This window comes from Dufourea novaeangliae, unplaced genomic scaffold (genome assembly GCF_001272555.1).
Source record: "Dufourea novaeangliae isolate 0120121106 unplaced genomic scaffold, ASM127255v1 scaffold228, whole genome shotgun sequence".
Classification (NCBI taxonomy): Eukaryota; Metazoa; Arthropoda; class Insecta; order Hymenoptera; family Halictidae; genus Dufourea; species Dufourea novaeangliae.
In genome coordinates this window covers 2661856-2683331 of record NW_015374150.1, presented here as the reverse complement: position 1 = coordinate 2683331, position 21476 = coordinate 2661856, and the positions used below count along the sequence as shown (strand labels likewise).

Here is a 21476-nt window from a genome sequence, read left to right as displayed (position 1 = left end):
GGGCCCCAAAGGTGCCTAAAGAAGAACCCGCGTAGCATCGTTCCGCCACTCTATGTCCGAGAAATGTTTTACGTTTCATTTTCGGAGAAAAGCCTATAGATAGGAGCCTGACACGCGGTCCTTCGACTCGTTGTCCTTGACACGAGAGTCAAGAGACGACGACGACGTACGGAGAAAACACATATCGCTCATGTGCATCAATAGTGGAGGCACTTACGTTGCTCGAACGTATATTCACGGTCATAGCCCACGTTCGTGTGTCGCTTGGACGTCTCCGATGATGCTCCGAGAGTATTCTGACCCGATGTGTCGAGTCAGTCAAGAAAAATCTTTTATACCGTGAACTTTCCAGACGGTTCTGTTGATCCGAAATTAACAGCTCAATCGTGTGCTAAAAGGCTAGTAGAAGGGCGAGGGGGTAGAACGAGACGAAGAATGCAGTCCTTTATCAATTGTACTGGCCGGCAAGGAACATCCGAGCACTGGCGCACGGGATAAGGATAGTATTCTCTACTGACCTCGTTCTCGATCGGTATCTCCTTTCTTCGAGTAGTTCGCGAGTGAGTGAGAGAGAAAACGCGGTCGCCGGTAGAGCGATCGTGGAACCAAGGCACGCAAGTAGACCGGTATCTGTTCGCCGTCCGAATCCACGAAGTTTTCGCGGTAATTTCATGAAATTCGATCGTGACCACGTGTAAAATCAAGGGAACGCTAAACGGTCGGCCATCAGAAAACATCGGCGATAAAGAGTAAATGGTGCGTCGTATCGATACGGGGGGCGGGGATTTACAATGCAATTTAATTCCCCCGAACCTGTAGGTACCTGCCGCATATTGGCAGTACACACGACGACGACGACGACACAACAGACGAGAGAGATAATCGATACAAGTGGTTGTGTGCTGCGAGGAGACAGTTCACCTCTCTGTACGGTTTTAACCTAGAGATCGAATCAATAACCGGGACTAGAAATGGGCTTTCTAAATAGCGATTAAACAACAATTAATCGAATCCTGCCAATATACCGAACGCAGAGAATACACGGGGAGAAGGATTGGATTTGGTAATAGTGTATTCAACGATTCGATCGGTTGATCTGCTTTTGCACGTCCATTACCAGTGGACAGTCTATTCTGCCGGGAGTTCATACACCGTGGTTATTTTTTTGTGAGGAAGATTTTCTAGGGCACAGAGAGGAGTCTGTAATATAAAATAGATCGACGTTAATACAGGGATGTAGTGGGGATTCGTTGAACGAGAGTGACTTAGCGAACGATGAAAGTAAAAGATGTGGTAGAAGCTGGCGAATTAGAATGGATTCTTTACGAGCTGTCTGGGACTTTAAACGTCCCTGTAGTACCTACGTTACCAGATCGTAAAAATTTGAAACGTTGCTTTCACGACTGTACCGCTTTCTGTGCCCCGGTCAGGAAGCCATTCACCAGACGTCGAAATATATATCTAAAAAACTGAATCTTTTCGATCCGAAAACGGTTGTTTCCACAGCAGATTCATATTTCTTTGAAAATCAGAAAGTAAATTTTCTCTACCTAAAACATCGTACACTCGTTCCTACTACACGCAACATCAGCTCAATGTTAATGTCTCTGTTTCCACAACTTCCGCTCCTCCACGTGACCAGATTTGAGTGACTCGCGAGTTGAATGTACCTTCGAACATGGATGAACATTACTTCACGAATAACAGGAGTCACCGTACTCCTCGATGGGATGGAAAACGTTCGATCTTACGCCCGTTTCCAAATTATCCCAGACCTAATAACTTCCTTCTGTTCGTCCAACAAACGTGGGAAGGAGAGGGGTTCGATGGGTGGAACCGGTGTCAGTGTACGAAAGTAAGCAGCCAGCGCGTTCTTTAGGTCGTGCGATAGCATTCGTGACCGTGGACTCTTTATTCCCTTCGATAGATGCGAAGTAGAGACGGCGGAGAGAAAGAAGAGAGAGAGAGAGAAAGAGGGACAGCGGCGGCGAAGTCGAACGCGGAGAAACAAGAGAATTCGCGCTTCCTCCGTCGACTGTACTCCGCGGTTTCTGCAGTGGCGTGCATGCGTGCGCACGGTTGCACGCTGCTCGTGTGTTCTATATGCGTGTGGCTGGTTGGTCGCCAGTACGTATGTGTGTGTGTGTGTGTGTTAGTGCGTAGAGAGACGAAAGACTGGAGCCGCAGATTCCCTTTGTCCGGCGTTCGCGCGCGCGCAAGCTCTGCAATTCGCGACTCCGCCGACTCTCCGGAGTTAGTCCTTTCTTTCTCGAACAGACGAAAGAGAGAGACTGTGGAGGGAGAGAGAGAGAGAGAGAGAGATTTCGCGCACGCTCGCCTCCCTGTGTTCGCCGCCGTCCGCCTTCTTCCACCCGGTTTTCCATCTTTTTCTATCCCCCGCGAGAAGGTTTGCGTTCCGTCCTTCTCCACGCGATACACACACTTGGTCCACCTCCCGAAACCCAACCGTTGTGTGCGGCTCACACACACAGCGTGCCCTCTCTTTTCCCTCGCGTCGTCCCCGCTTGTGTTCGCCGCGAGTTGTTGCGTTCTCTCGAGTCGTGTCGGTTCGCGTCGCAGCGCGTCGTGAATCCAAGTCGACTCGACTCTCCCGAGTCAGACGGACGCAGGGCCGGCCCTACGGACCCCGCCGCCGGGGGCCCGTTTTAACGCAGAGACGGGAAGTGGGGGTAATTCGATCTTCACCACCGCGTAGCTCCGCCGACACTTCTTAACATGGCGGTTATTAAACTATCCCGGCTAGATTCAACCGACGCCACTGATACCACGCATCGTGCCGATCGCGGATTGCGTATTCCTACCGTTCTTCTCTTAATCAAACACCGTACGGGGTTCTCGTGAATGTTCCCCGGTTTAAGGGTAGGTATACACATCTCTCTCAATCGTCAGTCTTTTCTTCTTTGCCTAATATCTTCGTTGTCCACACCTTCCAAATTTAAGACTACTTATAATTAGGAGATATACAATCGGGATACGATATCCTCTTTGCTTCGTAATTTCCGGCCGTACCAAGTTCAGGAAGGGAAGATAATCGATCAAGAATTAACACTCACTGAGGTTACCTGTGTCTTATCAAATGTTTCGCTAAATTTTTACGAGAATTGTCTGTTAGCAAGAAACCTCGTATCGCCTACTCTATAGACATTCCGAAATTGGCTCAACCGCTCGTTGTTCGTTCGTCGCTGATAAAAGAATAAATTCTGTGGCAGTCTGCTCGGGACGCATGGTTACCAGGGTCCTAACTTTAGGGGGTACATCACTGGCGACAGTCGGCCCTCTCTCTGTCTTTATATATATACAGGCGTGTTCACGCGAGTACATATAACGCTACCTTTGTCGCGCCGACTGTTAGATCGCCTCTGTCCTTTCCAGTTCTCCTGCGAACCTTGCATCCGTCTTCGTCATGCCACGGCCGAACTGCCGTGCCTGCCCTCCTCGTCTTCCTATCCGTTCCGTCTCGTTCGTTACCGAGCGCAGACCGTATTGCTGTTCTCGTCCGGCCACAGGGAAGTCTTCCTTCCTCCCGCGGGAACCACGGGCGTTCGGTCTCCGTCGTGCTCCCGCAGGAGACGGGCTCTTGCCGTTTCGCTCGAGCACCGCAGACTTGCCACCCACCCTCCTACCCTTTCCCCCGCCCCTCGCTCCGGACCCCACCTTTTCCACCCCCATGCCGCCCGCCGTGCATCGTGCTCTCTGTCGCCCCTCCACCCGAATGGACTCTCTTGCCCCCTGCCCCCGCCCCTCACCCAGCCGCTCCTCCCCTCCGGCCCCTCGAGCCACCCAACCCATGCCGCTTCCCACCGACCGTCCTGCCACCCGCCGGTTTTCAACCTCCCTCCCCCTTTGCCCCGCCGTCAGGGACTGGTCAGGTGCGCTGGCTCGCTCGCTCGCTCCACGCGAACGTTCAATCGCTCTCTGTCCACCGTCGAGCACGCATCCCCCGCGAGAGTCTCTTCCTCGTCGTACGCGCCCGAGCGCGGTCTGAATCCGTCCTTGTTCGTCGCGTCGGCGAATTTCGCGGCGTCCGCCGGCCTCCTCCTCCTCCTCTTCCTCCTCCTCTTTCTCCTCCTCCTCCGCTACCTCCAACCTCCTCCACCTCTTCCTCCTCCGGCTCTCTGGCTCTGGCACTGCCTCTCCTCCTGCTCTCCGCCGCGTCCTCTTCATCTCCTCGCTCCTCCGAATGCCGTGCGCCCTCAGCACGGAGCGCCGAATGCCATTTCACTTTCGTTGGGCTTCGCCGCGTAGGAGATCGGGCCCTGCCAGGAATTATCCTCTCGTTCTACGTGGTCGTAACCTCCTCGTACACGGTTTCGTCTGGCTTTTTCACGACGTCGACTCTACTAACGCCGCCGACACCAGCTCGTTTTCTCGTCGTGACTCCTGTGCCGCTTCTTCTTCTTCTCCTCCTCCTTCTCCTCCTTCTCCTTCTTTCTCTACCTTCGCCACCACCTCCTCCACCTCCATTTCCTTCTTCTCTTCCTCCTCCTCCTCTTCTTCCTGTCGCCACTCTTCCTCGTCTTCTTCCTGTCCGTCCTCCACCGTCCGTCCATCCGTTTCACCCTCTGCTTCCTCTGTCCTCCCTTCTTGCCGTTCTTTCTTCCCTTCCTGCTCTGTCCTCGTCTTCGTAACTTCGTGTTTCCCTACCTTCACCTTGTCTTCTTCCTCCGTCACGTACATTCGCGTTTTCCCTTCTTCGTACGCCTTCGCTCTCTCGACGAGGGACCGTTGTTCGCCCACGGACCATCGCAGCCAGGTGAGTGATAAACGATACACAACTTCCTTCGCCGCCGCGTTGTACACACGAGACGGGGAAGAGTGTCTCTATTGCTTACGAGAGCCTAGCGTCGCGTTATTACACTGGCCGCCGGTTGCTTCCGACAGAGGAAAGAGAGACTTCTTTCAACCGAGGCGAAACGGACAGATAGACAGAAAGAAAGAGAAGACGAACGATGGGAGCGGGAGTGCGAGGGAGTGAGAAAGCAACGGACACCGAAAGATGCGAAAAAAGTTTCGCGTGGATACACAACGAACAACAACGACGACGACAACCATGTTACCCGCCGAATGTGTCGGACGATTGTCCCCCTGTACAGCACACGTGAGAGCCATCGTGGTTTCGAGAAGATATTTTTGTGCGCCGCCGAATGGTTTCGCGTGGATCCCACTTTCTCGATCCCCTCCATTCTCGCATCGTCGCGTCGTCGTCGTCGCCCGATGAAAATTGTTCCTGCACACCCGATTCCCCGCTGGACGAACGGCGCGCGGTGTTCTCGGCGCCGTGATTGCGTGCAACAAAAAAAAAATAGAAAAAAAAACGTGTGTCTGCTACTGCTTCTTTTTCACATGAATGAAAAACACACAGAGAGAGACGCGCGCGCGGCCAGGGGACCCGATATACGAAGGCCGGGGGCACGTTCGCGAAGTGTTTACGAAGTAGTCTACGGCGACGCTCGAATATAATCCGCTTCGAAACGCACCGGGGATCGCGTTACACGAGGCGTCGATCAAACGCGTGGTGTGCGTACGTTCGTGTGTGAGTGGTGTGTCTTCGTTCGTCGTGTGCAGGTTAAATAAATCCAATGGAATTTATATAATCGTCGTTAATCAACGTAACAGAAGTTTCTCCGGAATCGAGAAATTGATATCTCGATCCACAGTGGGTTTCGTTGAAAAGTTTCTCTGTTCGGACGAGAGGTAAATACGGTTTTGTGTATAATATACATACATTGTATCAAACTTGATTCGCCGCGACGAATGGAATACGGTTTTTTTACCTGCACGTTTCGCGATTAGCCGGCTGCTCGACCGTACTCGGAAGTCAATTCTTTCGTTGAGAAGCTCTCTCTCTTTCGCGGGTGGTTGTTCCGTCGCTTCGTGCCACACGAGAATCCTTTAGAACGCCTGCGAAAACTGCGCCATCCACATTATCAGGCTTCTCCGCTTCACATTCGTAAACATTCCCGTCACGCACGTCTTATCTCTGCCGGCTGGTGAACTGTGTTTGTATGTGTGTGTGGTTGTTAGATAATCGGGAGCATGGCTTTTGTCGATCATCATCGAAATCCAGCGTACGACGAGACACGTATAGAAACCAGTTTATAAAGCAGAACATATCTTCGTAGAGGTAGATCGAAGTTATCCCTAAAACTAAAGAATGTACTTTACTTATTATATCCGCGATAGATGCTAACTAACAGATTAAAGCGTGAGAAGAAAAAGGAAGTAGAATAATGTTCGTTAAACGGTTTTATCTTCAACTGACCGGTAGAGTAATTGATCGAGACGTGGAGAAACTGTTCGAGAAAGAAAATGTATAGATTCCCGTAGGGTTGATTATTTTGACGTGGATATGCAACGAAAATATACCCACAACCCTCTGCATCGGTACGTATTCTCTCGCGTTTGCTCGAGGGTGAGAGCACGTGGTGCGGCCCAGAGTCGCGCTTCCCATTCAGAAAGGAGGTTATGTAGCGTGGAAGAAGAAGAGAGGAAGGTTATGCTCGTGACGCCCGTTACATTATCAATTCCGTTATGGCGCCGTATTCGTAATAGTGGAGACCCTACGACCATCTTCGGGGATTCCCCTGTGCGTTCTCCTCTCCGCTTTCCTCCTCGTTTCTCTCTTTCATATCCTCTCCCTCTGCCCCCCTTCCCCCCGTGTATATATTCTTTCTCTCTCTTGCTCTCCCGTCTTTCCCGCATCTCACGAGCTAGCTCTGTCTCACTTCCACCATCGGTATGTCTGTATAATGTACCTTTATACCGTCTCCTGGTACGGTCTTACGGAGACGACCAACCCCACCCCTCCCCCCTCGAGCCACCCCCATCGCGCGTCCTTCCTGTTCTCGTGAAACGGTTTTCCACGGTCGATCTTTTTGCGGATTTACACCTGTTGGACTTCTCGTTCTATCGCCCCCTTATTTCTTCCTACGAAAGAAATCCCACACACAACCCGCCTACGTCGCCGTTCCGCCTCGACGCGAAGATCTTTCAACGCTTCAACCCCTCTCTTCGTTCCCCCCATTTCGCCGTGGTTCTTACGCTTTTTTTTCCCGCGCTCAGGACACGCGTTACTACCACCCCTGTTATCCTCACGTTCGATTCCCTGGGGGAGAATCGTCGATCCATTGGCGCCACGACGCCTTCTCGAGCTGGACATTCCAATAGTGTGTGGCGGGAGGAGGGGGGTGAAATCTAAATCGAAGGGAATACATTCGTCACGCGGAAACAGTTTCCATATCGAGAGCTTCCTGTAAGTTTTTCTGGCGATCTGTCGGGCTGGTCACCGACTTTCCAGGAAGATTCTCGTGATCGTTTCGTGGAAGGTGACGTCGTCGTCGTCGTCGTCGTCTACAGAAGAGCAGAGATCGGAAGTGGCCGACGACGTTGGGGTTGAATTTTTTTTCTCTTCCCGTCTCGCGTCAATTAGTCTGGGATAATTGGTCGGGCGATGCCCTTGAACCCTAAGTATTGATTGGTGAGGTTGGATTCTGCCGGTGGCTTTCCCTCTTGCCTCCGAACCGATGGCACCACCCCTATGCATCCACCGCCGAACCAACCGACTACCCGCCCGGCTTCCCTAACCCCTGCACCGGCACCCGCACTACCCTACCAACCCATTGCGTGGCGTCCGTGGTTCTCCAAGTCCCTGCGTCGTCGTCATCGCCGTTGTCGTGTCGTTAAACCACTGGACCAGTCTTCCTACCTCCTGTGTCCCATCCCTCTTTCCTGTTTCATTTGAACCGCGATCAAACCATTTATCAAAACAAGTATCATCTTGTACATCCCCTTTTATTTATTCTTACCAAAGTATTCTTCTTAGGAATTCTATACGGTAAATTCTCGATAAGTGTTCGAAGACTCTTCGGCACTGACAAGAACAGGTCCCCAGGTGTAACGCTGATTTTCTAATATGATTTAGCACAGCGATAGAACTTGGAATTCCGAAGTCAATGATATTTGTTTCAGCCGTATACGGCCATTAGTTTATGAAATATTTAATATTCAGTGCCGAGGAGCTATCGAGCATTCATCGAGGATTCACTGTAACCAAGAATTCATCGCTCTCCGAAACCAATGACTATCGTAATTACTATTAAACAATACTTGTCTCAAAAGATATTTGCAGGTACTCCCCAGAGACACGCTTGTCAAGGAGTGTCAACGAGGAATCGGTTGTGTCCTAGCGGAAGACTTCACACCCATAGACCGCTCCTACAACCGACTCCCCGTGCTCATTGATATCGCGATGCTGCACAATCTGGGAGAATCTTGTAAAAAAAAAAGAGAGAAAAATAAAGTATCGTCGAGGGTCCTAATTACTCGAGTCTGGGAATCGTCGCGCCATCGCTGTCGCCGCCACCGCCACCGCCGCCGCGACACGCGAGTCCGACATGAAAGTTCGATCACCCTGCTCTGCTGCGACCAATACCACCGAAACTCACGGATTGTCGAGCCCCCGAAGATTCGCGGACATTTCGACGCGGTTATACGTATCCGTTCGCAAGCACCGGCAGGGGGTGAAAAAGAGAGAAAAAGAGAGAGATGGTAGCTATGTGAAAGACAGAGAAGGAAAGAAGGATGCGTGGAGCAACAGAGAGAGAGAGAGAGAGCGAGAGAGGGGCACCCCGGATGTGTGTGCGTGGAAACGGTTGGAAGTCATCGGTGTCGGTGCCGTCGCGAGTGCCGTAGAGAGAATCGGGGGTTGGGGGTGGTCGATACGGCCCTGGGGCCGCGACAGCCGCGTCGGAGGCCTCCCCATTCTTCCTGCGGGCGTTTTTGCCTCTACCTCTCACTCTATCTCACTCTCTTCCCCTCTCTACCCTTTTTGTCTCTCTTTCTCGCTCCCTCAGTTGCTCACTCAATCGCCTAGCTCAGTCAGATTCCCTCCCTCTTTCCGTCGTTGGCATCGACTCTCTCTCTTCATCTCCGGCCATACCGCTGTGAACCTAGTCCTACCCACCCGCCACCCAGTTTTCCACCCACGCTCCGCTTTCCAGCCGCCACCGACACCCCCGACGCGCAGCCTGCCTAAACTCGCGTCGTTGCCGCCGCCGCCACCGCCGCCGCTCTCATACCGCCTGTCCCCTTGCCGACCCCGCCTAATCGCACCACCCCTGCCTTGATTAAAGAACAGAGAGCCTCAACTTCAACGCGGCCCTCGGTTCTCGTTCATTCGTCCCTCCCCCTCACCTGTCTCCCCCCTTGTCTCCTCCTCCCTTTTCCATTCCTCTATCTGTCGTTTCTATATATATATTTTTTTTATATCCTTTCTTACTTTTTGCACCGATTCTATCGGTCCACTATTCTTTCACCATTTCCCATTTTTCCTCGAGATTGTTTGCGCTACTTTGCTGACTGAGTTTGGCGTCTACTCTCGGAGAAGGGAGTTCCGTTTACCCCCGAAACTCGTTAAAGGACCGTTATCGGAAACGGAAGAGCCAAAGGGATGCTTTTGGTAGGGATCCCACGTGGATTCCACGCCCTCCCTCTCGAAAATTCGTCTCGTGACAAATCCGTCTCACGCGGAAGTCGGTTCTCGTTCGTTTATCTATTCCTCTTCTTCCCCTACCGTTTCCCAACGCTTCTTCCGGCCCTCTCTCTACCCCCTCTCGTAACCCTGAACGTCTATCCTTTCGTTTCTTTAGCTCTTCGCTTTCCTCTGCTCGTCCCTCCTTCTCGTCGTCTTCTTCTTCCTCTATGCCAGTGTTTCCCTCGTGCACAACGCTTTCAAGGTTAAGATCACCAAGAAGAGGGGGAGGGGGGAGGATGGATGGTTTGGTGTGTAGTAGTCGCAGGGAGGACGGTCGTCGTCGCGCCGTTGGCTCGACCGCGGGCGGGTCGACGCCACCAAACGCCGCGCGATGAATCGGCTGCACGCCGAAACTGGATCGTGGAAACTGATTTTAGAAACAAGCCACCGCGCGCGCCAAGGCGACTGCAAGATGATACTGTGGTGTTCGTTGGTGTACAGGACCGTAAGGATGAGACAGACGCACACCGGATAGGGGGAGAGGGGGGCTTACCAAGAATATGCAAATCCGCCTGGCTGGCCGGCTGGTCGGTCGTCCCCTTCTTTATTCCACTCAGAAAGCGGTTTACCGAAATGGGTTATTCCGTATTCGGCCTTGTGCCACGATCCCACCGGCGACGATGGTCCCAGCTATTCGCGCGCGCCTTTTTTTGAACCGTCGAATCGCTGCAATTTCCGGAAATATTTCGATACGGTATACCCACACTCGTTACCCCCAGCCCCGATATAAGTTGAAGTCGCTATGTATCTCCCCCCATTCCGAGGGAACTAGTCCAAGCCAAGCAGCATATAAAAATGCAAACCCGTCCGACAGACTCTCGGATTCCAGGAACAGAAATGTGGACCGACCTCGTTATCTGTCCCATGGTGTGTGGACCTTCGGAGGGGAACATAAAGGAAGGTCGTCTAGTAAAGAATGCCTTATCAACATAGCGGCAAATGTTGGAGTAAATTTTTTCAATATCACGACCTTATTTCGTCACGATGTCGATGGGACGTTATTACTCTACTGGTAGCTACAATACCAGCTGCCTGAAGGCGATCACATCTTCGATGAAACTCTCGTACAGCAATGTAATGTTATAATGTATTGCCATTTTCCTGAACGATCCATAGAGAACATCGTGCACAATTCCGAAACTCCTGAAACATTACGAAATTAATGATGTGTATGTGAACGAAGTTAGAGAACTCATATTTGGTGTTTGGTGATTATGTTGTAGTCGCTATTGAAAACGGCCGACCAGCTGAAGATAAAGGGCCTCTGCGAGGTCCCGGAAAGCAGAGACGGTCCGCCGTCGGTGAGCCTGAGCTCGCCACCGCGGGAACCAGGCACACCCAGGATAAATTTCGCGAAGCTGAAGAGGCATCATCCTCGATACAAAAGAGCGAGGACCACGTTCGAGCCTCGCGCGACCGACTCGAGGCATTACGACCGATACAAAGAGGAGGAATCGAACGAGGATTACAATCCGGAGAACAAAGAGGTCAGTTTGTGTTAAAAATGTATAGAAGCTGGTGTGTACGTGACGCCTGTTCACGAGAAAAATAGACGTAGGTCAAAAGACGTCGTCCCACGGTTATGCTAAATTCGTACCCGGATATTTTACAGAATCACATAGACTGGCAGGCCGAAGATGAAGATTGCACGGAGGGAACAACCGCAACAGTAGTCTTGGAAACGTGCCAACGGAACAACAATAATAATAACAATAACAACAGCGGTAACGGTACGAACAACAATAACAACGGTAAGTCTATTCATCCAGATCTACGCCCCACACCTGAACCCTCGTGTACCTTGGTGTGTACGTAGGCTGATGAGAGAACCAGGGTTGTCTCAAGCACAACCATTCTGTCGTTTGTGTTCGTCGTTTGAAATGGAATATTGACTCGCAATGATGGTGATCTTAAAGTGATCCGATCTCAAAGTGGAATGAAATAGAATTCTTTTCGTTTTCGAGAAATATAATGTTATGCAACGGGGGTTCAAGGTGTGGGGCGGTTCGCCACTTCAAGAAACAACAGGACAGACTCTTTTCACTTGTAATTGAAGGCGACATGTTCTGTCATACAGGGCTCGGCCATTATGGACATCATCCGGATCCTGGGGAGGTCGATCTACCCCCGGAAACTCAACCCACCCCACCTAGTGCGACTCTGGTTGGCACTACGATCACCCACCTAAGAGATCCGGATCATCATTCGACAGGTGCCTACGCTCGTTTCGACTACAATTAGTAATTGCTATAGTTACTATCAACGTTTAACCCTTTGCACTCCGACGTCGTCCTTGCAAACTGTTACATTGCATGTATAATTGTGTGTTAAAATTAAATAGTCCTGGAGTAGCTGGTTGCTCGTAGTACAAATTGCTCGGAGTGCAAAGGGTTAATACTACTTCCTGTGTAGAAGTTAACTATTTACGTTTCGTACAGTTAATATTGTTGAGGCTTTCGGGTGTAAGCCGTGTCCTGGTGGAATCATTTTCCCAACGTTTCGCAAGCATTGCAGCTAGCTTCATCAGGGGGTCGAATGACACACTGACACTCATACGTGCTTTGTGTACCCCACTAATATGCTGGAGTCTGCTCGTAGTCCGGTTCACTGCTTACCAATCAAAAGATCTTTTGACTCAACAGTAATAACTGTACGTTGCTGAGCTGTGAAACTTGAAATCTCTGATTTACGTCGTTTGACTAGACGAACCATTAATCTCGAGTCAGAAGAGGCCGGATGAGATTTGAGTGATTTTGTTTCATTTCTGTATTCTGTACATTCTAGTCTCTGCTTTTGATGCGTGTAGAAATTATTTTTGAAGTAATGACGTTAATTTTGCAACCGAACACTTTTCGCCAGGGGTAGTATTACACGTTCCATTATAACGGTGGTGGAGATCGCCCAGGGGGAGTAAAAGCCGCGGCAGCCATTCGTTAGACAGGGAGGGAATCAAAATAATTGGTCTAATCAGGCTTAACTGGTCGCGATTAGATTTGCGTTGCTCGGTTCGTAACAGCCCACGCAACCTCATTTAGTCCACGCATCTAGCTTTGCCACTGTCGCCCGTTTCTTTCCGCGAAATCCAGGTGGTTCGGTTGTGAACAATAAAAACAGCCCACCCTGTTTATCGATTCTGTATCGCGGTCCTCCAACCGATCTAAATGATACCGAGGATATCACCGTTCGCCGTTGATTGGTTGCAGAGATTCAGAACTGTGACAGTGTGAAGATAAAGTTCGAGACGTTGCACACGATGGACTCTACGGACACGATCGACATAGACAGCCACATGTCCGATCGGGCGAGCGTCAGTTCGAAGAACGCAGCGGACAGCGACAACATGATGATGATCACGCCTGAGCTGCTCGGTTTAATGCCGTCTGGAAGTTCCGTGCACTCGGATTCAGGTGAGAACAACTCGAGGGGCCATTCCGGGCAGTCGAGTTCCCATCATCACGGATCGAAATCGTGGACCCAGGAGGATATGGACGCCGCTTTGGAAGCATTGAGGAACCATGACATGAGCCTGACGAAAGCCTCCGGTAATTGACAACGGCATGATACCTTTAAAAAATCTCTGCTCATCCCATAAGCAACGTTATTATCCAAATGTATTAACCAATCCCTCTCCTATGGCCATGTGTTATTCTTCATGGAAAGTTGATTACATTATGTAGCTAATCAGCTCAATCTTTCGTCAATTTTAGCAACTTTCGGTATACCATCGACGACGTTATGGCAAAGAGCGCACCGGTTAGGCATAGACACACCAAAAAAGGACGGCCCGACGAAGTCGTGGAGCGACGAGAGCCTCAACAACGCTCTCGAGGCGCTCAGAACCGGCACGATCTCTGCGAACAAGGCCTCGAAAGCGTTCGGTATACCGTCGAGCACGTTGTACAAAATCGCGAGGAGGGAAGGCATCAGGCTAGCCGCGCCTTTCAACGCAAGTCCGACCACATGGTCGCCGGCCGATCTGGATCGCGCACTGGAAGCGATCAGGTCCGGTCAGACGTCCGTGCAGAGAGCCTCCACCGAATTCGGTATACCAACGGGTACCTTGTATGGTAGATGTAAGAGGGAAGGAATCGAGCTGAGCAGGAGTAATCCCACGCCGTGGAGCGAGGATGCTATGACAGAAGCTCTCGAGGCTGTCAGGTAAAACTTCTTTTTGCCCTGTTACACGTACAACTCTTCATACTTGAATAGATCACTACCCAAGTTTAATCTGCACACGCTCGTCTCAAGACTAAAAGTCTAAACTTTCGAAGAACATTTATATATTTTACCTGTTGTCTTCAAACCTGTCATCGGGAGAAGATAAATTAAATCGTCACTTGTGTGCTCGACTGTATCTTTCCACTGGTATTTCATTTTCTCCATTTGTCTGTGGTAGCCAGAATGATTCAACATTGAAGATCGTAACAGGAGAAAATCTTGAAGAACATAATTAATTTTATCAATCTATGGAGAACGTGGTTTGTTTCTATGTTTTAGATTAGGTCACATGAGCATCAATCAAGCAGCTATTCATTATAATCTACCCTATTCGTCGTTGTACGGTCGGTTCAAAAGGGGGAAGTACGAAGAACCGTCGGTCGGCGATATGTCGCAAGACGGTAGCAATCCGCATTTCCATCAGAGTCCGAATCAGAATCATTCGTCCGTCGTTCCGGATCAGATGCCCTACCAAGGCAGCTGAAACTTACCCCTCTATTAGAGCGTTAAGTTAACTTAAACATTGAATTCGTCTGGGCTAACCGTTGCTCGTGCGGATTCGTCGAAATGGATAAAATAAAAGATCGTACCGCGGACGGAAAATAGAGCCACCGACCAAAACTTGTTGCAGAAAGATTCGTTCAAGAATCTGCGAGAAACTCGCGAAAGGGGCCAAGCGATTGGGCCGTCGGGGAGATGACAGGGCTGGGGGACACACAGTATTAAAGGTGGATTACCGTTTTAAGGCAATATTGTGTACATTGTATGATTTTTATGTCGAACCGAAAAAAACGTAGACTAATTCTAACTTATAAGAATTATTTATAAAGAACACTTGTACAGTCGGGGGTGAATCCCGGTAAAACCTACTTGTAGCGTGTAAGTCGCCCACGGGGTCGATAAGCGAGAGAATATAAAATATTCTATGAACGGATATCTTTTAACTAAAATTTAAATAACGGGACACAATCGATCGATAACTAAATTCTTATTAACGCGTTCTGTTCTCCCTTTGTTCTCTCGACCGTCTTATTCTGTTTGTTCTTAAAATGCAGCTTCGTTTTTGTACTCGCGACCGAGAGATCGGTGCGTCTTGGGAAGGCGTGAACAATGCTATTCCGTATATGAATAAAGAATTTGTTTATTTGTCAAATGTTTAGGTAGGATTGAAAAAAAAAAAGAGTACAGGTCACACATGTACACTGAGGACACTGTACACATTGGTACGCACACACTGCGCCATGATTCTTCTATATTTACAAAATTAAAATACGTAACCCCAAAAGTCACATGTTTGATAACGTTATCGAAAATGCAAGGTAAACGTGTATCTATGTTAGAATGATTTATCAAATCGCGAATGAAACATATTTTAGTTGAATCGCGGAGTACTCCTTTCGATCTCTGAAACTTAGTTTTTAAAATAATTTGACAAACAATTAATGTGTGAATGTAAATCGAGAATCAATACTTTATTTATTTTAAAACAAAAATGGGTTACATTCTCATTCGTAATTTCATTTAGACATTCGTTGCATATCTTTAGTAGGCGGTACGACGTTGCATTTTTTTTTATTTAGAAAGGACTGAATAGAATACGTTAAATATAGAAGACAAGAAATTTCGTTTAATAAACGTGAACAAGAAAATAAAGATATAAAGCAGGGCTTTTGTGAATTTCATCGTTTCTTGAAAGCAGAGATCTTCTCGTTTGTCTAAACTGCCACTTGTAAAAATATGTTAAATGTATTATTAATTTATCATGCTCACGACTATTACATATAAAAACATGAATATATATATATATATACCACTTATAAATATATGTACAGTTTATATATTTTAAATTAAAAAGTAATGCAATTAAAAAAAAAACAGGCTTGCTTAATATCCACATCTCTTGGGTTCAATTTCACAATGACTATCAAGAGTAACTAAAAATAAGTAGTTTTCCATTATGATCCATTCTATAGTTTTGAATTACATTCATAATTTGTGACTTCATTGGTTAAAAAATTAAATTTTTTAAAAAACATTTAGCATTCAGTGAATGGAATTGTAAAGTGAAGATCGCTTTAAGTTCTAAATTTATTCTTTTTACTGGAGTAAATTTATTTTATCTACTGGATTGAATTTCAATATTATTTTATACATATATAAAAACTCGAGCAAAGTACGTGTACATGGTCCGACATTCTTTCCTTCCAAACATTTTGAATCACCTTGTACGTAGAAGATACACGTCAACCGGTCGAGTAGGTTGGAGTAGGTAATCAGTATTAAATTAAATTCCAAAGTTCAAAGTGAAACATAGTAACAAATTCAATTTCTGCATTGAATGACAACGTAACTGTCGCAATTACCATATGGAGACCCATAAGGAGAATTGTATATTTTGTAAAATTATAGAGAATAAAGCACCAAGTGAAAAAATTTACGAGGTACAAGGATCTTAACCTGATCTGTCATAATACAAAATACATTAAAACGATTGTTTTATAGGACGATTATGTAACGTGCATCAAGGACATTAAACCGGCCTCAACGCATCACTATTTGATACTGCCAAATAAGCACATACGAAATGCCAAAGAACTTAGAGTCGAAGATTCAGAACTTTGTAAGTCTTGTAAAGTAAGATTTTTATTGACTACTATAAGAACAATGGAAATTTTAGATGCCAAAATGATCTCTACTATGGATCTGATATTAGAAAAGCAAGGACTTGATCCCGAAGCCACTCGTACTGGATTCCATTGGCCACCATTTAATACAGTAGACCATCTGCATTTGCATGTTATTTCTCCAATAGAGAATATGAGCTTTATTAACAAGCTTCTTTTCACACATAGCTCCTACTGGTTTGTCAGTGTACGTATATATAATATATAGTCATTTATCGTCAACTACTTTATTAACATTGGCTATTATACTTTACAGACCGATTATGTGAAATCACAACTGAATCCCTGTAGTTAATACATGTTGTGTATTATAACTTATTATTACCAGTAGAATCTTCTTAGAAGATATTTTGAACTGGTTAAAGGACTAGAAGATCTAATATATGGGATGGTAAACTTTTGTTACATAAACATGTAAGCAATACATAATTTTTAATATTCCATAAATTAATTAACTCAGGTGCTGTTCTTTCAAAGATATTGATTTTTCTGGTCTTTTTTGTAAAATGTACATTTTTCTCAATACAACAATTATACAATCAATTTGAATTAATAGACCATAGTTTTAACCAAATGTCCACTTCAGCAAGATATTTTTTGGAAAAGTCCCTTCTCGTACATTTGCTTCCACTGTATACCATCAGGGTGTATGTAATTTTTAATACAGTTATCTTTTAATTTAGTAGAGTATCCTGAAGACATCGGTGGCATGTAACAAGCATTGTGAATTCTCACTGGGTGCTCAAAGTACTCATGTTGCTGGTCAACATATTCTATTACACGATCATCAGTAGATCCAGACAGAGAAACGAAGTCCCACATTTGAAGATGTTGAACCATCTCACAGAGACCTATTCCTCCAGCATGTGGACACACAGGCACTGCAACAAAAATTTTTGTAGACTATCCTGCAGTTCTCTGGAAACCTAATAGTCCGTCTGTACCCAACTCACCTCCCAATTTCTTGCACATAAAATAGACAGCCAAAATTTCATTAATTCCTCCGATTCTAGCTGAATCGATCTGACAATAATCGATCGCCTTCGCTTGTAATAATTGTTTAAAAATAACACGATTGGCGCACATTTCACCGGTAGCAACACCGATACCATGTGGTCTTAACGCCTCAGCGATTTTCGCGTGGCCCAAGATGTCGTCTGGCGACGTGGGTTCCTCGATCCAAATCGGTTTAAATTGTTCCAGTTCTTTCATCCACTCTATTGATTCATTAACGTCCCAGATTTGATTCGCATCCACCATCAATTTATTCTCGTTCCCTATCATTTCACGTATCAGTTTACATCTTCTGATATCATCCTTTAAGTTTTGACCAACTTTCGCTTTGAACGACGTGAAACCGAGATCCAAGAACTTTTTACAAAGTGTTTTCATTTTTTCATCGCTGTACCCGAGCCAACCCACTTGCGTGGTGTACGCCGGATACCCATTTTTCTTTAACAATTCTTCCCGTTCCGTCTTCCCCTTTTCGCTCTCCTTGAGCATTTTTATCACTTCCTCTTTGGTAATAACGTCGGTGCTATTCAATTACATACGATTAAGTAAAATTAATCTTTAAAATTGAATGTTTTCTGACTTACATGTATCTAAAATCTATCGTAGAAACTAATTGCTCAGGAGTTAGATCTACCAGTAATTTCCAAACTGGTTTGTTCTCCAATCGGGCCCAAAGATCCCACAAAGCGTTTATTATGGCCGCTGTGGCTAGATGAGTGACGCCTTTTTCTGGTCCCAGCTATATTTCGTAATATTTTGTTAGCATTTATGAATATTTGTTTGATGGAACTTTTTTTACTTTAAACTACAATTGCTACCGAGTACCAAGATGGCGTCCTTTCATTTGAGATTACTTCAGGTATGAATTAATGTCCGATGACTTTTTTTTAGGTATATTAATTAATATCAAAAAGATTTTGTAATTCTTACCCATCTTAATTGCGTTTCGCTAGTTAATTTCCTCCAAAATGATCCAAAATTTGCAAAAATTTCGGTAACTTTCTGGCCCTTTACTAAATAAGACATCGATTTGCATGCTTGAACAACTGAAAATGTGTTCAGAAATGGTTGTAAATATTGTAAAAGGAGTCATATCATGTGTATTATGATTATTTATTCGGGAATTCATAAACTAATTCTGAAAAATATACCAATTTCTGTTCCTCTGCCCAAAGTGAATGTTAATCCATATCCCTCGATCCCTTTGTTAGTCTTTAGTGTCACGTAAGCGCAGGAGTAATCTGGATCTGTGTGCTGTAGACCGATATAAATTGATAAAGATCAATTTAAATAATACTTTATCTTTTGAATAATAGAGATTACTTAATAATTACTGTACAATGCACTAATATAAATATCCTTGTAATATTTGCTTACCATAGCATCGCTACCATCTGCCAATAGAGACGTTGGGAATCTTACGTCCTTCACATCGATATCCGTAATAAAAATTTCCATTTTCAGCAAAAGAAACTTTGCGATACTAGTGTTCGATACTTCATAAATAATTTAATTGGATGGTTCAAGAAAACATGATACATCTAAGTGGAATGCGAGCCTATTTAAACGCGAAAATATCAACTACGCTTCTTTTATCATATTATATAAACATTTAAGTACATATGCGTTATCTCATTAATACTATGTAAGATTCGATTTGCTGCCGAGAAGTGAAGCGAACTGTTATTAGATAAGAGATTCATTTTAATACAAGTACTTTGCGATAACTAAGATCAAGTCATCTGTTTTTTGTTATAACTTTTAATATTTTTATTAATCGCTGATTTCGTAACCGTGAAGCTGATAATGCTGTAGTCCGATCTGGAGTTATAAAAACTAAGGTAGGGAAGTAAATATAGTTGGTACATAGTTTCGTACATCTTTATTTCAATCGTAGGATACATATGTAGAAAAAGCAATGCATGGTTGTTCCCACGAAATCATTGTATTTCACACTTGTAATATGAAGGAAGCATATTTAGCTATTTACTATCTATTTTGCAAACAACAAATTTTTGCTTTTTCATTTGCGAATATCTCATTAAATATAAACACTGCGATGGGAGCAATTTTAGATTCCGAGGGAGCAATTTGGGAGCAAAATAAAATCACTAACGGTGATTTATCACAGTGATCGCCGAATCACTTATCTTGAGTGAATTTGCTCACTACGATCGTAAGTCCTTGATCTTTAAACAGAAAAACGTATTCAATATGATTGTAAGATGAATTACATTACTATTCGTGTTAGTAAAAATCAGTAGAAAAAAACAAGAAATTCTAAAAGAACGATTCGTTAGGTAACATGTAGATTATAATTTATAATCATTAAATTAATCATTATTCTTCATTGTTTCTAATTATTCCTTCACTGTATACGGCATGCGTCGGGGGCTCTATGATCCAACAATCTCACCATACGATGTTTTTGGCGCCTCTACTGGGGGCTCTACGACCCCACGACCTCATCACAAGGGGTTTCTGGCGCCACCACTGGGGGCTCTATGACCCCACGTCTCACAAGACGGGGCCTGGCGCCGCCCCCGGGGGTTCTAGGACCCCACGTGTTCAACTCACGTAGTCTCTGGCGCCACCTGTGGGGGTGCTGGGACACCACTCCTTCAATCGACGGGGTCTCTGGCGCCTCCACCGGGGGTTCTATGACCCCACGCCACTCACACGGGGTCTCTTACGTATACGTTACCAATTCATGTAATGTTTAGAATATTGATATTAATTTATGAATCGAGACTATGGTTTCACGAGCTTCCAGGCTGTTGATACAAGAATAAATTAAAATATCATTTTTATTAAGAAAATTAATTACGTGCGTATTATTGTACTTATTTATACAGATTTTTTTAAGAAGAAACTGCCATGGTTGCTGGGGTTATTATCTAATTTGTTCACAGGAACACGGACAAGCGTCAGTCCCAATTCGACAGTTGCACGAGCAACATTCGACCGAGCTAGAGATTTGTACGAGCAACGGCCATAAAGGATCACGTTTCAAATGTCTACTGACGCAAGCCATTTCACTACCGTTCATTGTCCCGTAATCTACACGTAATAACAACAGCTTGAATCCGACAGAGGACTACTGCAAATTATTACACAAGTCTATCGAATGCCAGCGGTAATCAACATTTCGGCCTCCAACTTATGAAACCTTTCTGAAGCTTTGAAGATCCTACGGAAGATTTGCAAGTTACAGAAGAGGGAATTATTTGCGACGGATAAATTACAATATTTTATAAGCCTGAATAACACCAGAGCGTGTTTCTACTGAATCTATACAAATATTATTATAAATAAATTGTCATATCATGTATCTAAGTAGTACTTGAGGCAATTGTTGTTAAATTTATAGAAATACTATTGTAAATTGTATATTTTCGTACGTTTTTTTCAATAAAGAACAGTCAAATCATACATATGCGTTATTCATTAATCCCGGCACTATCTCCACTCCTATTCTTGATATCAATTAACCAAAAAAGTAATAAGAACGTACAATTCTCGAACTCGGTCGAATGTTGCTCGTGCAACTGTCGAATTGGGACTGACACTTGTGCGTGCTTCCGTGAGCAAATTATATAGTAACCCCAGCAACCATGGCAGTTTCTGCAGATACTACTACAGCCCAAGTTTAAAAGACGTAGGCAGTAGTTAGTTTCTGTAGTAACCTGTTGAACCATACAGCTATAATTAGTATAGGATTGTACCATATTTATGCAGTTGTATTTAAGACAATTCGATGAAATGAAGCTTATATTACTTGACGCATGTTTATAGGAATATACATATGTATACATATAAATTCTAATGATATAAAAGTTTGAAATACAATATGATGCGGTACGGTACAATACGTCTATTCGAATCAATTGCTCCCTTGCGACTACAACATCATGCTATCCGCGTTCGGCGCAATGCGCTAATACGGAGGCCAACGAAATATCACTGTAACACTTAAAAAAGTGTTAAAGTTCCATTTATATCATTGT

The 21476-nt window shown here is 45.5% G+C and overlaps 3 protein-coding genes across 4 annotated transcripts in view; 2 read left to right on the top strand and 1 right to left on the bottom strand.

Annotated features, from left to right (window-relative positions):
* LOC107191604 (protein bric-a-brac 2) overlaps nt 1-15094 on the top strand; it is a 29604-nt gene extending 14510 nt beyond the window's left edge. The window contains exons 4-9 of one of the 2 annotated variants that reach the window (XM_015580673.1): nt 10777-11040; nt 11166-11304; nt 11631-11765; nt 12757-13095; nt 13261-13711; nt 14051-15094. In XM_015580673.1, coding sequence (XP_015436159.1) covers nt 10777-11040; nt 11166-11304; nt 11631-11765; nt 12757-13095; nt 13261-13711; nt 14051-14255 — 1533 coding nt within the window. In that variant the 3' untranslated portion in view covers nt 14256-15094. Of the gene's footprint in view, nt 1-10776; nt 11041-11165; nt 11305-11609; nt 11766-12756; nt 13096-13260; nt 13712-14050 lie in introns of both variants that reach the window. The other variant, XM_015580672.1, reaches the window with a different exon arrangement.
* Nucleotides 15095-16008: 914 nt separating this feature from the next.
* LOC107191530 (histidine triad nucleotide-binding protein 3-like) lies at nt 16009-16750 on the top strand. The gene is made up of 4 exons (XM_015580593.1): nt 16009-16212; nt 16274-16391; nt 16449-16642; nt 16712-16750. Exons 1-4 carry the CDS (start codon nt 16138-16140, stop codon nt 16748-16750), a joined length of 426 nt encoding a protein of 141 aa, XP_015436079.1. The 5' UTR covers nt 16009-16137.
* LOC107191651 (mitochondrial enolase superfamily member 1-like) lies at nt 16736-18936 on the bottom strand. Its single transcript, XM_015580744.1, has 6 exons — nt 18847-18936; nt 18621-18723; nt 18400-18515; nt 18054-18208; nt 17409-17992; nt 16736-17336 (listed from the first exon to the last, which is right to left on the bottom strand). The coding sequence occupies exons 1-6, from the start codon at nt 18925-18927 to the stop codon at nt 17038-17040; spliced, it is 1338 nt and encodes a 445-aa protein (XP_015436230.1). The 5' UTR covers nt 18928-18936; the 3' UTR covers nt 16736-17037.
* Nucleotides 18937-21476: the final 2540 nt, after the last annotated feature.

What these genes read in the sequence shown, in the direction of transcription:
- LOC107191530 (XM_015580593.1), top strand. Translation starts at nt 16,138, where the DNA reads ATGGAGACCCATAAGGAGAATTGTATATTTTGTAAAATTATAGAGAAT. An exon ending in CAAGTGAAAAAATTTACGAG is followed by an intron (nt 16,213 to 16,273) that starts GTACAAGGATCT and finishes ATTGTTTTATAG; the next exon opens with GACGATTATGTAACGTGCAT. An exon ending in GCTCCTACTGGTTTGTCAGT is followed by an intron (nt 16,643 to 16,711) that starts GTACGTATATAT and finishes TATACTTTACAG; the next exon opens with ACCGATTATGTGAAATCACA.
- LOC107191651 (XM_015580744.1), bottom strand. Translation starts at nt 18,927, where the DNA reads ATGGAAATTTTTATTACGGATATCGATGTGAAGGACGTAAGATTCCCA. An exon ending in CAGATGGTAGCGATGCTATG is followed by an intron (nt 18,724 to 18,846) that starts GTAAGCAAATAT and finishes ATCGGTCTACAG; the next exon opens with CACACAGATCCAGATTACTC. An exon ending in GGGCAGAGGAACAGAAATTG is followed by an intron (nt 18,516 to 18,620) that starts GTATATTTTTCA and finishes ACACATTTTCAG; the next exon opens with TTGTTCAAGCATGCAAATCG.